Source organism: Fundulus heteroclitus, chromosome 24 (assembly GCF_011125445.2).
Source record: "Fundulus heteroclitus isolate FHET01 chromosome 24, MU-UCD_Fhet_4.1, whole genome shotgun sequence".
NCBI lineage: Eukaryota > Metazoa > Chordata > Actinopteri > Cyprinodontiformes > Fundulidae > Fundulus > Fundulus heteroclitus.
In genome coordinates this window covers 17715848-17729880 of record NC_046384.1, presented here as the reverse complement: position 1 = coordinate 17729880, position 14033 = coordinate 17715848, and the positions used below count along the sequence as shown (strand labels likewise).

Genomic DNA, 14033 nt, shown 5'->3' with positions numbered 1-14033 from the left:
GTGGGCATTGAGAAGGAGCTATAGAGATGCCTCAGGGTGGGGAGGCTTTCTCTGTTACTCTCTCCATACAGGTTCAAAACACAGGATAGGGTCGCTGAATAAAACTCAGCTTAATTCCTCGGCCCAAGCAGACCGTGGTTTTGGCCCTGAGACACATTGAGCAGAACTCCTCCACACGAGGAGGAAATAATGAATAGGATAGCAGATCTGGAGAGAGGGAGAGATGACAGCAGCAGCAGCAGCAGCAGCAGCAGCAGCAGCAGCAGCGGCTGACTCAGTTGGAGTGCGTGTGTGCCGCTGACATTAAGGCACTCGCGGCAGGTACGGCCTTGGCGAACGCCCACACGCAGCATCAGGGGCAACAACTGGAAAGGAAATGCTTTTTAACGGAGCACAGGTGTTCGTAAAGACGTCAGATTCCCGGGGAGTGTGCCGGATGTACAGACACCAGATCAGATGGCATCAGATGGACTCAATCCCTAATCGCTTCTGAGGGCTGATGTCTGTTACAAGACACAGTTAGCGAGTGCTTGGAAGCATTTTTTTTTTTAAGTGTCAGATGTTTCAAATATAACAAGGTGGAAAAACAATCCAAACTCCAATATGATCCAGATGCACAATGGATTGCACTGACCACGCGTGAAGCTCAAACCTGATGTTCACATACGCTGTATAATATGAACCTTCTTTAAGCTCTAAACTGTGCCATTTTAGGTCAGTAAGAAAGACCAAAATGATTTGTTTTGTCTAAATGGCAGAATGAGGGTGAGCAAGAGGAGGTCACGGTTTTGTAAGAATCTGATTTCTGGTTATTTGGTAACATTTAAAAACAGTTGAATAAATCACCTTTGGACGTATTTTAAGGCATTGTGTCAAACACTATGTTTAAAGAAGAATCTGAATCAATGTCAGGATTTCATCGAAAGAACCGTGGACCTCCACATGTCTGGTTCTATCAGAATCCCTGTTAGATTCTGTTCTCGTTCTGCACCTGCCTGTTCATCGCCATCCTTCCTTCTGCCCAATTCCCCTCACTTCTCTCATCTGTGTTAATTTGCTCCATCTGCTGGTCCTTCTGTCTCTTCCCCTACTGTCTGCCAGTTTAGTCTCACACATCATCAGGTCCCCATCATATCATGTTCCTGTGTCAATCATCAACCCTTAAGCTTCATTATTTTTAATAAACCACCATTCCCTAAAAGATGCGGCTTCCCAGTTCTTGTCTGCTTTTTGGTTCTGCAACAAACTCACTAAACAGGACAGGTTCATCTTTGGGCGAAATCTTCCGATGATGCAAAGTCCCAAACAATTATATGGGTGTATAAACGGCGTAGGATTGTCCATCCATCACAAGGTTAAGGAAGGGGGTGGGCTCTGTCTGTTTTGTCCATTATAACCCCAGACAAACAGCAAAAGGACCCTTTGAAGATGCTTGCTGAAGCTGATAAGCATGTCATTATCTGTATTGAAATGTCCTGTACCAACACAGACTGGAAAGCCAATGGGAAAGGAAGAAGCCATTAATCCAAAGTAAATATTTCTCAGTAAAAAAACAACACTGCTCTAATGTCCAAGCTCCCCGTAACTAAAAGCCAAAATAAAAGGAAGAACATTTATTTTCAAGTCACTTAAAATCACCCTGGCTGATTTTAGAGATAGTGGGAGACTGTTCCACAGTTTAGGAGCTCCAGCTGAAAAAGCTCTAGACCATTTAAACATTAAAGGTAAGATCTGAAAAGCAATTCTAAAACAGCTGGTGTAGAGAAGATCAAATAGTGATGTTGTGCTCATGTTGTCTTTTCCCAGTTAGCAAGCTTGCAGCAGTATTTTGGACAAGCTGAAGAGTCTGACTGATCCCACTATAGGCAGACTTGCAGCAGCCCTCTCTATTGGTAATAAAAACATGAATGACATTTTCGTCAGAATTCCGAGGAATTTTGTGAATTTGCTTCAATCGATAAAGGTTCGACTGAACTACTGCACTTAGCTGCTTGACAAATTTCAAATCAGTGTCTAACATAAGACAGCACCTCAGAGAATCACCTCAGTCTTGTTCTGATTTAGACTCAAAGTTCATCTTCATTCATGTTTTAACATCACTTAAACAATTTAGTAGAATCTCAGCTGAATGACTGGCTGTTTTTAGCACGAGATGGAGCTTAATGTCATCTGCAAAACAGTAATAGGGCTATTTATATTATTTAGGAATGGACCTCAGAAGAAGTAAGTACATAGAGAAGAAAATTGGTCCTAAAATGGAGCCTATGGGGAACCGCAGACTTCATTCGAGTAAGAAAACTGACATAACTGGACAGAGAAACTTCTGTCAGAACAGCAGAGCGGTGGCCTTAACACTAAAGGACCGCTCCAAGCAACATAAAATCTCTTGGTCCATTGTGTCCAAGGCTGTGGACAAGTCAAGAAGGATTAAAACAGAAAGGGTCTCCTAAGTCGGCAGTTAAAAGCACTTTTTTCTTTACTGTGACATGATTTAAAACCAGACAGGGTGACATCCTCAACTGTAGTCAAGAAAAACACCAGTCTCTGTCGGAAACATCATCCAAGTTCCACAAAGTGAAGAAATCTGCTACTGTCAAGTGAGACTGGTACGCCACCACGCAGGGAACAACAAGCAGAATCCAGCGTAGAAAAGGGATGACTCCCATTTCCTCAAGAATTTCCCAGCCTCCTCCTGTGCTGAGGGACTAAAGGTGAGTGACGCAGGTCAAGTGGGATATCGAACAAATGGCGGCGAGTTTATCTCCAGATTTCCCCTACGAGATAAACTCATGACAGTAACCAATATCTATGAGAATGTCACAATTGTAAACCACAAGACCAGAAACAGCAGCTAATAGAATCAAGAGCTGTCCTGACAGTGAGCTGAACACGCAAACCCCATCTTGCTGCTTTTTAAGAACCTTGTGGGAGGATGCCCAAAATGTCATAAAGGTTAAACACATTTCTAAACACTATGCAAATATATGTAAACTTCTGACATTTAGTAAGGAAAATGAATTGTAACCCTGACCATAAATGTGGAAAGTCTATTCTGATCTGATGCCAAAAGTTGTCTTTAACAGTCACTAAATAACTACCCTCAACTACATGTTAATGAAGTTCCTCCTCTATTTTTAATCAGGTTTTTTTTTTTTTTGGACACTTGAATACAGACCATGGATGATCATGTGGATGTCTTCGAGTCCTTATCGTCCCTGGATGTTGCCATGGCAGCCACAAAAGCAATGTTTTAAGACATTTGATTAAGGTCCTTACTGTTAGTCATGTTAATTATCTTCATTAAAATTCCAGTGACTTCCCCATCCCCCCCACGCAGGGGCACAGCATAGTTAAGGGTTGTTATGGCTGCACTTCTGAATCTCTGTTTTGAGTTTCTTCCTGTTGTTCTTGTTTCTGTTTCCTTTGGTTCTCTTACTGTCTTTTTTTCCCCTCCTTTATAGCTGCTTAGTGTCTATTAGCGGACATCTTGTTTCCCTTTGAGGTCCAGTGATTGACGCGGCAGCAGGAGATGAGTCGCATCAGTCAGACCAGTTCAGTAATGTTACTATTTGCAGACATTACAGATAGCTTTAAATGAAAGGCATTGATGCTTGCTTCAAACACTGTTTCGGCTCAGCACAAAGAACCCTGCGTGGAGCTGATGTTCTAAACGTACAACTGGAGTTACTGTGCAGCACCAGTGAACAGACTTACCATTCTCTGCATCTTGGGAGGTGGTCTGCGTATAATGTAGGAGTAGTAATTGAGCATGGCGTACTCGATCATGGCGGCGAAGACGAACAGGAAGCAGACGGTGACAAACAGGTCCATGGCCGTCACGTAGGACACTCTGGGCAGGGAGTTCCTGGCCACGGTGCTCAGGGTGGTCATGGTCAGCACTGTAGTGATGCCTGCAAGGGTAACACAGCGATTATTCACCAGGTATAAGGGGGAGTTTGTCACATTCTGCCAGGTTGCACAAGCTCAGTTTAGGTTTTTATTTATTTCACTGGGATTCTATTCCGTGGGCTGACAGGAAGTGGTGGAACCAACATGATTTTTCTTCAATTCAACCGTGTTCTTTGGTCTTCACAATGTTTGATGCCAAGTACTCCTTACCATCTACCTCTGGGGCCTTCACAGAGCAGCTGCCTCTATACTCTGACTACATTACACACCGGTGGGCAATTGATACACCTGGATTTTATTTAGGAGTATGAGAGTAAATCAGGGTGAGTGCTTTGATTGCTACACTTTTAGATTTCTGTTTACAAACTCGTGAGTTTAGTTAAGTACTATTTTGGGATGACCCATCACATACAATCATCATCAAATACATCATGTTGTTGTGGTAATGTTGTAAAGTTCAAGGCCCATGAATAATTATGCGAGCCAGTGTACAGGATGTCAGATTATGTAACATGGGGAAAGATGGTACTCACCATTAATAACGTATATGGGGGTATTCTGGGCAGATGTTTCCACATCTGAATTAATCTCGTCAGACGGCATATCTTGCGTAATTGCTGCAGCTGAGATTCCCCTATTCCCTATTCACATGTATTGACTATTTTATTGCAGCGTTAAGATCTCTGCAATTATGCACGAAACGAACATATGCAAGGCATTTGTTTTTTTTACAGAATCACCAGTGCCACAATTGCTGACAATTCTTGTGAAAAATTATGTAAAATATGCACTTTTTAAATCAAACTGTCAAAAGTAATGGATGGTAAAACATTTAATTAGCAATCTGTCTATTCCAGTTCCCCTGTCAAATAAAGGACATGATACAAAGCCCCATTACTCTCAGCCACTCTTCAAAATAGGAAAGACTGAGCTTGCCATTTAAGCAAAGGCAGATGTTTATTGAACTTGGCAAATTATTATATCGCTACTTGAACGTAGCTGTTCGTATGTGATTAAAGTAACTACATAGGGGACAAAGTCGGACAGGCTGGTTATGCCTGCCTCCGTACACGATGTGCCATACTTTAAAAATAAATCTGAACTGCTCACTGCTAAGGTGCCACATCAACCATTTTCAGCATAAGATTATATTCTAGCAATATAAGGTGAATTGATGTGAAAGACTTCAACACAAATTTTGTTTTGTTCTAAAAATTCTTTACTTGAACGTCAGACTCTGATAGACAGCTGAAGAGCCTCACACGGTGCCGGCGCCACTCGGCGAGCATGCTGGGGCCGTACTTCTGTACAATTACCAGCCTAATCAATTTAGCTTGGTGTCAAACCCAGCACGCAACCACAGAGTGTTTCAGTTGCCTCCATTAACATTAAATTAAGGAAAATTGCATTAACTTTTTTTGTTCGGCTTTGATCGAAAACCATATGCTAATGGTTACAATAGATGCTGGCATGCTCCACTTTAAACAACAAATCTCACTGCTTATGTGGACACAGATAGAAAGGACTTGTTCAGTTTTGCAGTCAAAATATTTTAGTCCTCCCTGCTACATCTTTCATACTCTACCCCCTGAGGTGGATTTGAGTTCTTAGGGGCTTTGTTGGTGTCTCTATGCTTAGTAATAGGATTTTTTGGCCTCCTTCAGTTCAGTTCTACTTCTGGATCTTGTTGGTCAATAGATTTGTTAGCAGCTTCTGTCTGATCAGCTGACGCTTGCTGGAGGCTAAATGTGATCCCTTGAATCTCTGCTAGCTGCTGTAAGACTTGATCTAAAAACACAGAGGCTTGTTTAGTTGGTCTTTCAGTTTAATGTCAGACTTGCTAAAATCAGCAGCTAGATTTTGCATTGAGCGTTGTACAGGGTCCAGATTAAAGTAGATCTACTTTAATCCTCTCTTTGTGACGCCAACCATTGGGTTTATATTTTATCTGGTCATGGCTTCTCTTTTGTTTGTTTTGATATGAAAAAAAGATTTATATGTCTGAGTGTAGAAAAAGACGTATAAGGGCAAAAACCAGTACAGTGCCGTTTTCTGAGAAAAGGAAACAAAGTGGATGAAAAGCATAAAGTGGTTCTGATCCACTTTTTAAAGCCTGACCTTCAAATGTTACACTTCCGTTGATAAAGAATCTCAGCACACCACCTTTAATTAAAGGGGGGATCCCCTCTAATTTTTAGATTGTTGTTTTTCACTATTATATGTAAAAATCTCAAGACTTGGTCAAACCAACTATTCTCAGTTAAATGTAGTTCTATTACAGCAGTAGAGGTGAACAAAGTAGGCTAGAAGGTTTTTAGCAGGTGAGCACACCTTCCAGCACGTTGACGTTGGTTGGAAATGTCAGGCTTAGATCCCACTAAAAAGCCTCATGAATAAAATGGTGACAGTGGCTTCTTCCCAGCTGTCAAAAAGCACTTCATGCTGACCGATGCAAGACCTGTGGTCATTAGCTGGAATCTTTAATGCTACGTCTCTGAGGCCCGCTTGTCTATTAACGGCACTGATGAGTGATTGGACTGAAGTTAGAAGTCTTCCACTAGTCTATGGCACCAAAGTCCAACAGAGTGAGAAATAGCCAGGCTGCAGAAGAACCACCAAACTACAATAAGTTTTACCTATATCTGTAACTGAGGAGGCCTTGTAAACTAAAGAAAAAAAACCACTGTTCTCTAGCAGAAAGAAGCAGGCACACATGGGGCATACACTTTAACCTTCAGAGCTGTCTTTGCACAGGTCACTCCAAAAATGGCCTCGTAGGACCGTAGATTTACTCAAAACAAACTACAAACCACCTGGAAAGCTTTTAAGTAATTCATAACTAACTGTAGATGTGGATATTGATATTGTTTTGTTCTTTTTCCAGTGCCTAGAGGAAAATCTAACCTGCTTCAGAAACGGTGAGTTTTCTTCCCACTAACATCAGATGTGTGGTCTCTACAGACCACTGAAGAAAGCTTTCTGGTCCAGATGCAGGAAGGAGATGCCCATTCCCAAAGTCCAGCTGCTAAAAATTCAGTTTACCCCCGCGCCTGTTTAGTGTAAACTCTGATCCCAGTTGACATCTTTTTTTTTTTCTCCTCACACAGAAGTTTTATGCACTATACAGTACACGGGACATACTTTATAGTAGGCCAATACTTATGTATTAAACATCCTTTTCGAGCTCTCACTGCTTTCTTTGTTTTGTCTGTTAGCTGTGAGACACATAAATTATTCAAAGATATCAGTTTCACTTTTTGAACTGAATTGCTTAAGTAAACTTTATTGTGAAACTTAGAATACGAAACAAAACGTACACACATTGCCAGACGATGGCCCCTAAATGAATATGGTTTCCTGTTTCAGTAATCACTGGTCAGTGGTAACTAGTTTGATGAGAGAAGCTTTGGTTGGAAGTGACCGCAACATCAGCGGCATTGTTAAAGAATATACGCTCCGTGATTTCTTAGAGACCAGAGTGTCTGATTGGCGAAATGAAATCAATAGTTTCAAAGCGGGATAAAAAGCAGTGACAGTAACGCTTGATGAGGGCGCCGATATTTACTGCTGTGACACACTCATGATTCTTGTAAGCTCACCATGTTTCCCTCCCCTCATTCTCCTCCTGCCACGTTTCAACTCTCCTCTCTCCATCTCTCTCTCCTTGCTCTCGTTCACCCTCATCCCCTTACATGTCTTTCATGGCGGTGGTGTGTGTGTGTGTGTGTGCGTGCCACTGTTTTCGCCTTTCGTTTCCATAGAGACGAGTTGCTCCTTTCTATTTCGGGCCACCTCTTCCCGTCTAGTGCTCGTCTAGACTTTTTTTTTTTTTTTTTTCCCTTTTTGCTCCCGACTCATTAGGTTTAAGTAAGCAACCTGGTAAATGAACGGCCCTCTTCTCCAAACACTTGATCGTCTCAGATCTCCAACCGCAGACGCTTTTGCGTGTCTGTGCGACAATCTGCTGGCTGCGTGCGTCTTTAGATCAGGACCAGGAGTTTTCTTTGTTCACTTTAGGTTCATTCTGTAGAAATTGCCACTACATGATGCCATAGCAACCGAGTGAGTCCTGCCTGTGCAAGCGATATGAAACACTCTCGCGTCTATAGTCAAAACAAGAGCTGACACATGGAAGTGAGAAAAGCTGCGCTACATATGGCTGCGAAAAGCAAATGTGCGACAGAAGGACTCAACAGTTTGATTCCAGCAGCAAGAAGGAACAGGTTTTCAGTTTTTTTTTAATCAAAATACTCCAAAGACTAAGTCTCCACAGACTGTTCTGACCCTGCGGTGAATGAAAGGAAAAAAAAAATCCTACAGTAGGTTGTAAAATGATGCAACCAGTTTTTAATGCCAGACGCTGACCTTTGTTTTGTGTCCAGGTGTACAGCTTGGGGAACACGCCTCACAACTCTAATAATAGTACCGAGGAGAGCCAGTTCAGGACCAGTACGAGAGGAGAGCGTCGTCTCTTTCAACACATGCTCGTAAATTAAAGTACATCGTGCTTTACCCTCCTGGGTTCCCTTTCTTGTATTTATTTTTGGGTGACTTTGGTTGTGTTGAGGTATAATACAAAGAATTTGTCCAGATTGTGCGTTGGAAGCTGAATTTAAACTTTTCCCTTTTTTTCTTTAAATTATTCAGATGCCATTTAAACGGTTTGATGACCTTTTAGGTTTATTTGTCTATGCTCCAGTTCAAAATGCGTTGCTAAGATATGTTACTGCGGTGGCAGTAGGTTTAATTCTTTTATCATTGTTTACGCTTAAGATTCAGGCTTCATATTTCATTATTTTCCACCGGATGAGTATATTTTTAGGTGTGCGGTACAGCTACCAATTTTGATATGTTTCAGTGTTTAATGCGTTTAATAATAATAATGCAAAAATAAAAATAAAGTTGTTGCCAATTTTCCACCCACAGACTTGGCTAACACTAAAATTTACAACTGGTTTATGATTTTATGGAAACCCTTGAAAAGGATAATTGTTTAAAATTTCTGGAATTCATAACTCATCCATAGTTATTATGGGACACATAAAAAATAGGGAAATGTAATATTACTCGTTTTAATACTTTTTTGTTATCATTTCTAAAATGTAATATTATTTATTGGTTATTGGTTGGTTGCCAGCGCCAACTGCATATCAAGTTGCAGTTATTAAAATTATTTAATGATTTAAAAAGCAGAAAGTTCAGTGAAAACTTGATATGAAGCCATGCTTGAACTGGTTAAGCCAAAACCGGCTAAAAACCTTCAGAGTGACGTTTATACTAGAAATGGAGCCAACTTTGAGTAGAAAACGAGCCTCATTCATACGTTATTAGTTAAGATTGAATCTAGGACCCATTTCTCGTCTTCATTAGAAGTTGATCAAACACATTCAGACAGACTGGGCACAAGACACAGATTAAAGATCACAGAAAGCACTGATGTGAGTATATAGGTTTTAATTTAACATAGGAATTGGGTTGCATCAATAATTCAGCTTGGTTGTAGTTGGGCTTTTTTAGCTGCGAAGTGCTGCAGCACATTAATCGACCACATCTACATAGCAGAAAAAAAGCAGTGTACACGAAGCACGCCACACTCTGCAATAAGCTCCTTGTTTGTTTATAATAATTATGCTGATGTTTTCAGATTAATGTGCGAGTGATTGAGGTTAAAACGCAACCAATGGCAACTCCAATCTGATCTGATTAAGAGTGTTTTCCAAACACTTTGGAGGCTGTGACTTCAATGTCCCATTCCCATAATCAGTCCGATGACCCTGCAGAAGGACCCTCTGACCAAAGAGCCACTTTACTGCCTGAAGCGGGTCTACTCTGTGTAATTTGCTTTCTCAGTCATGTAATGTCTGACGCTCAGATGGGCAGACTTCTTCTCAGGCTTTTTGTCCTAACTACAAGAACTATTAAAATTTTAACTCCTTTATTTTAACTTAGTTTGAATAACTTTGTGGCCAGCTTTATTTTATCTTTAGGGGCCCATTGATGTAACGGACAGCTATGGTAGAAATAAGAACTTTGACCTTGTGGGGAAGTGGATATAGAGAACCTTGAAAAACTATTCACCTCCCCAAAACTCAGACATTTCACTTTGCAACTGCAAACATCAATGTAGTCTATTGGAACTTTATCTAAAAACTAAATATGCCTCAGGTTCATGTAGAACGAAACCAATTCATGGTTTTAAACAATAATGTTTCCACAGTATTGAATAGAAAAGCCCACACACTAAAAAGCCTGTGTATCAGTTTACTTCCACTTCAAAGCGCTTTGTTTAAAAGGTATACTATGCAACCGGGGTTGATTTTCCAGCGAGGCTCCCCCCAGAGGGCGAAAGTAAAAGTGCACTGTCATAAAGATGCTCAGCTGTTCTGGTTTCTCCGTCAGGCCAGTCGAAAAAACGGCAGTACAAACAATGACTAACACAGTGAAAGTATGAACATCAGGGTTTCCCGCAGCGCTATCGGCCGCCTCGCCAAACTCACACTATTGCCTCGCCAACATTCAAAAAAAATAAATAATAATAATAATAATAAAAAAACCCTCGATATGCTTGCCTGTTTATTTGACGTTAACACGCGGTTCTTTGTTGTTGCTTTCGCGCGTGCATATAGTGAATGGCAGGGCAAAAACACATGGAGTTCTCGCCGTAAAGCAAGACCGACTCTCGCGGTCTTGCACCAGACTTCTGAGCCTGTGGGCGCGGGCCGAGGGCTCTTGCAATTGCAAGTGCGGTATTTCCCCCACAGACCACCAGGGCGGCCGAGAAAACCTTTGTTCGACCTGAAATGACTCATTTAATCATCCAAAACGGTATGGAACACATTAATTAACTGAAAAATGTTGCATAGTATGCCTTTAAGTTTTACCAAAAAGTGAAAAGTTAAAGGGGTGTGGACACTTCTCCAAGGCACTGCATGATTTAGTGTTCCCTGCACCAGAGACCAGTTTGTCGTACTGACGTCTGTAAACATACAACACACATTAACTATCATTGTAAACTTTGCACATATAGCTGTAGGTGAACATCTTGTGTGGAGCAAACAGCTTTTAAAATGCTTAGCATTATTCCGAGTCTCGAGCTTTGTTTCTGGTGGGTATTGTTAGCTTTTCTCCAAGATATGTGTTATTTTCCAAACAGAAACCAGCTATTGTTTTGTTGGTGTTTGGAGGATATTTTTTTTTTGCTTTTGTGAAGAAAAGTAGCCATAGTTGGTCAGACTGTAATTGAGACTGCCAACAGAAAAAAAAACAATAGCATCAGCTGCTTTAGGAGATATCCTAAAATGAGAAATGTCCACGTTATAGTGACAAATTCTCTGCTCGTATGAATAATGACTCTTCCCTATTGGGAACAACAGAGAAATGGTGTAACACTGCCAAAAAAAAAAAGGCACAAAGTCTGTAGAGGGAAGAGGCTGTGATGGATGGATGGGCCAACAAAATGCTGGACACAAGGGTTTGTTTTAGCCGTGCCATAAACCCACCACCACCTGCCTGACTGCAACAATGCTAGCCTGCTGGGAACAAGGATTTGCCCCTTACAGATTTCTTCTGCTTTAGATGAAAGATAAAGCTAGATCAGGATGACATTTACTAAAGGGAAAAAATATTACTAAACCAAACTGACCATATGTGACCCCCCCCCCCCTTGGATTGCTCTGGAGCTGCATTGCTGCAGCGGGACAAGGACCATTGTCTCAAGCAGAAAGTCCTTAAGGAGAATGTCCGGCCATCAGTTTCTGACTTTAAGCAGAAACAGACCAATAATCCAAAGCAGACTAAGAGGTCCACCTTCTAATGGTAATTCCTCAAATGTGAATTAAAAACAATTATTTCCATTCATAAATGACATCCACATTTAAACACTGCATGTTGTATTTACCAAGGTTAACCTGGTCTGCTATTAAAATGTGTCCAATGATCTGAAACATAAGTGTGACAAAACATTATAACTTTATAGCAGTGTTGCTTGTCTTCAGCTACAACCATTGTATTCCTGATGCAAAGTTCAGCTAAATGTATTAAAAAAAATAGGATTTATCAAGAGATTACCTCTCTGAACTGCCAGCGATGACTGTACTGATGCAGTCCAAACAAGTGGTTTCAAATTAACAAAGAAACCATAAAAGCAGTGTTGCTACATGGAAAACTGTCCTCAAGCTGTCATCCCCATAATCAGCTCTTAGGGTTGGATGTGAAAATGCTCCAATCTACCGTTTATTTTCTCAGCTAGAAAAACCTGACAATTTTTTTTTTTTCCAGCAGGGAAAAAGAATCAGGTATCTTCGCACATTGTCAGAAACCTCCATTGTGGCGGCTTTAAGCCCTGCTGGCGGTTCAGCCAGGCTTTCAGAAGTGTCGTGCTAGCAGGAGCTATTGTAGCCTCAGGCTGCTAGCCTCAAGCTGAGATGAGAGGGCCAAAAGGTTCTGCTCCGCTCACTTCTTCCCAACTCCCCACAGATTCCCTATTCCTTTCCAATCTTACAGTCTTTAGTCACAACCGATGCTTGAGGCAGTTTATCAGATTTTGCACGGCTTCCTCTGGAGACGCAAAAAAGGCTCGACTATTTCCTTCCACACAGACTTTGACAACACCTGTAGACGGGCTTAGTGGGAGAGTTGCTTCTCAAATGCAAGTTGCTATAGAGACCATCTTTTATCACATCATCAGTAGTAAAACTAATTTACTTGCAGAGGCGTTGTGTTCCCTAATTTCTCAGCAGCAGCACTTGGCCTGCAGTATTAAAGCTTGGTATTTTTCTAGGTCTTTAAGTCACGTTATCCACCTGAATGGTTGTAAATTGAAGGAGCCAAACGTCTGATTTCTCTTCCTCGCTCGCCTTTACACTCAGACGCTTTATTAGTTGGAACCTCTTGCCCTGAGAACCCGTCTTAAGTCTTCATGACAGATTTAACAAGGTGTCACAAATTTTCCTCAAAGATTTTGCTCCATATTCAAATCAAGGCAGCATGCAGGTGCTGCATTTACACTGTTTACACCAAATACTGGTACATACCATCTAAATGTTGTGGCTGAAATCGACTCATCGGACCAAGCAGTGTCGGCACAGTCTGTGTGGCGGTGTGAACTGTCGCCTCACGTTCCTGTTCTTAGTCTGCAGGAGTGGATTACATGATATTCTGCATATCCTAGGTTGCGGGGAGTGGTTGGTCGAGCTACTCTTTTCTTTGCTTTATCACAAACCAATCTGTTTATTCTCCTGACATCACCGACGCCGGCTCTTACTGGATAGGTTTTTGATTTTAGACCATTCTCTGTAAACCCAGGGACGGTTGTGCATGAAAATCGAGGGGTCAGCAGTTCTCGGACTTTTTAGACCATTCCATCTTGCACCAACAAAAGAATTCCCTTAGATCCCCCTTTGTCTCTGTTCTGATGCTTGGCCTGAACTTCGGGGCGTTTTCTTCACCACATCTAGAGGCCTTTATACACTGACCTCCTATTAGGTGATTAGCTGATTCATAATATGTCTTGAGATTTATTTTCGCATGATATAAATCAGGTCTTCGTGACTGAAGGTAAGTTTCCTCTTTAGTTTAAACTCATTTGAAGGGTATTGCCATTAGGTCAGTCAGCAGAATAATCTACAACATGTGGTCCAGAAGACACAGACCATCCCTTCTTTATGTCCGTCTCAGCCCCCAGCGCTAAATCCTACAACAAACGTGCTGGGTGAGGTGGAGAGAAGCGTATCCAGCACCATCTAGACCAGGGGTTCCAAACACCAGTTCTCGAGGGTCTCCTGCAACTTTTAGATGTTTCCGCATCAGCTCGCCTACGTCAAATGATGAGTTCAGATTGATCTCGATTGCATCGTGAAGAAGATAGTACAGATATTTTATTCAGGAGCGCTGGACCAGGGATGCAGCTACAAGATGCAGAACACCGGCTCTCGAGGGATGACATTTTACAGCCCGGATCTAGAGACCGTGGAAAGATGCGTCTCTGTGTGCTCCAACATACTGTCCTACGGGCAACAGGAGGCTGTAAAAAGAATTAACTGCAGGGATGCCTGCAGGTAAGGCATCATTCTGCTAAAAATCATTATTTCTAATAATTAGGCTGAATACAGTACGTGTCAGTGTGA

The 14033-nt window shown here is 41.6% G+C and overlaps 1 protein-coding gene and 1 long non-coding RNA gene across 3 annotated transcripts in view; one reads left to right on the top strand and one right to left on the bottom strand.

Moving 5' to 3' along the window:
- Positions 1-8859, top strand: part of LOC110369091 — a 50634-nt gene extending 41775 nt beyond the window's left edge. The window contains exons 3-4 of the long non-coding RNA XR_004927959.1: positions 6794-6827; positions 8292-8859. This is a non-coding gene — a long non-coding RNA (uncharacterized LOC110369091). The remainder of the gene's footprint in view (positions 1-6793; positions 6828-8291) is intronic.
- The window catches only part of LOC105932543 (gamma-aminobutyric acid receptor subunit gamma-3), a 146207-nt gene that overhangs the window by 2202 nt on the left and 129972 nt on the right, over positions 1-14033 (bottom strand). For both annotated transcript variants that reach the window (XM_012871763.3, XM_036127961.1), the window contains one exon: positions 3715-3911. In XM_012871763.3, coding sequence (XP_012727217.2) covers positions 3715-3911 — 197 coding nt within the window. The remainder of the gene's footprint in view (positions 1-3714; positions 3912-14033) is intronic.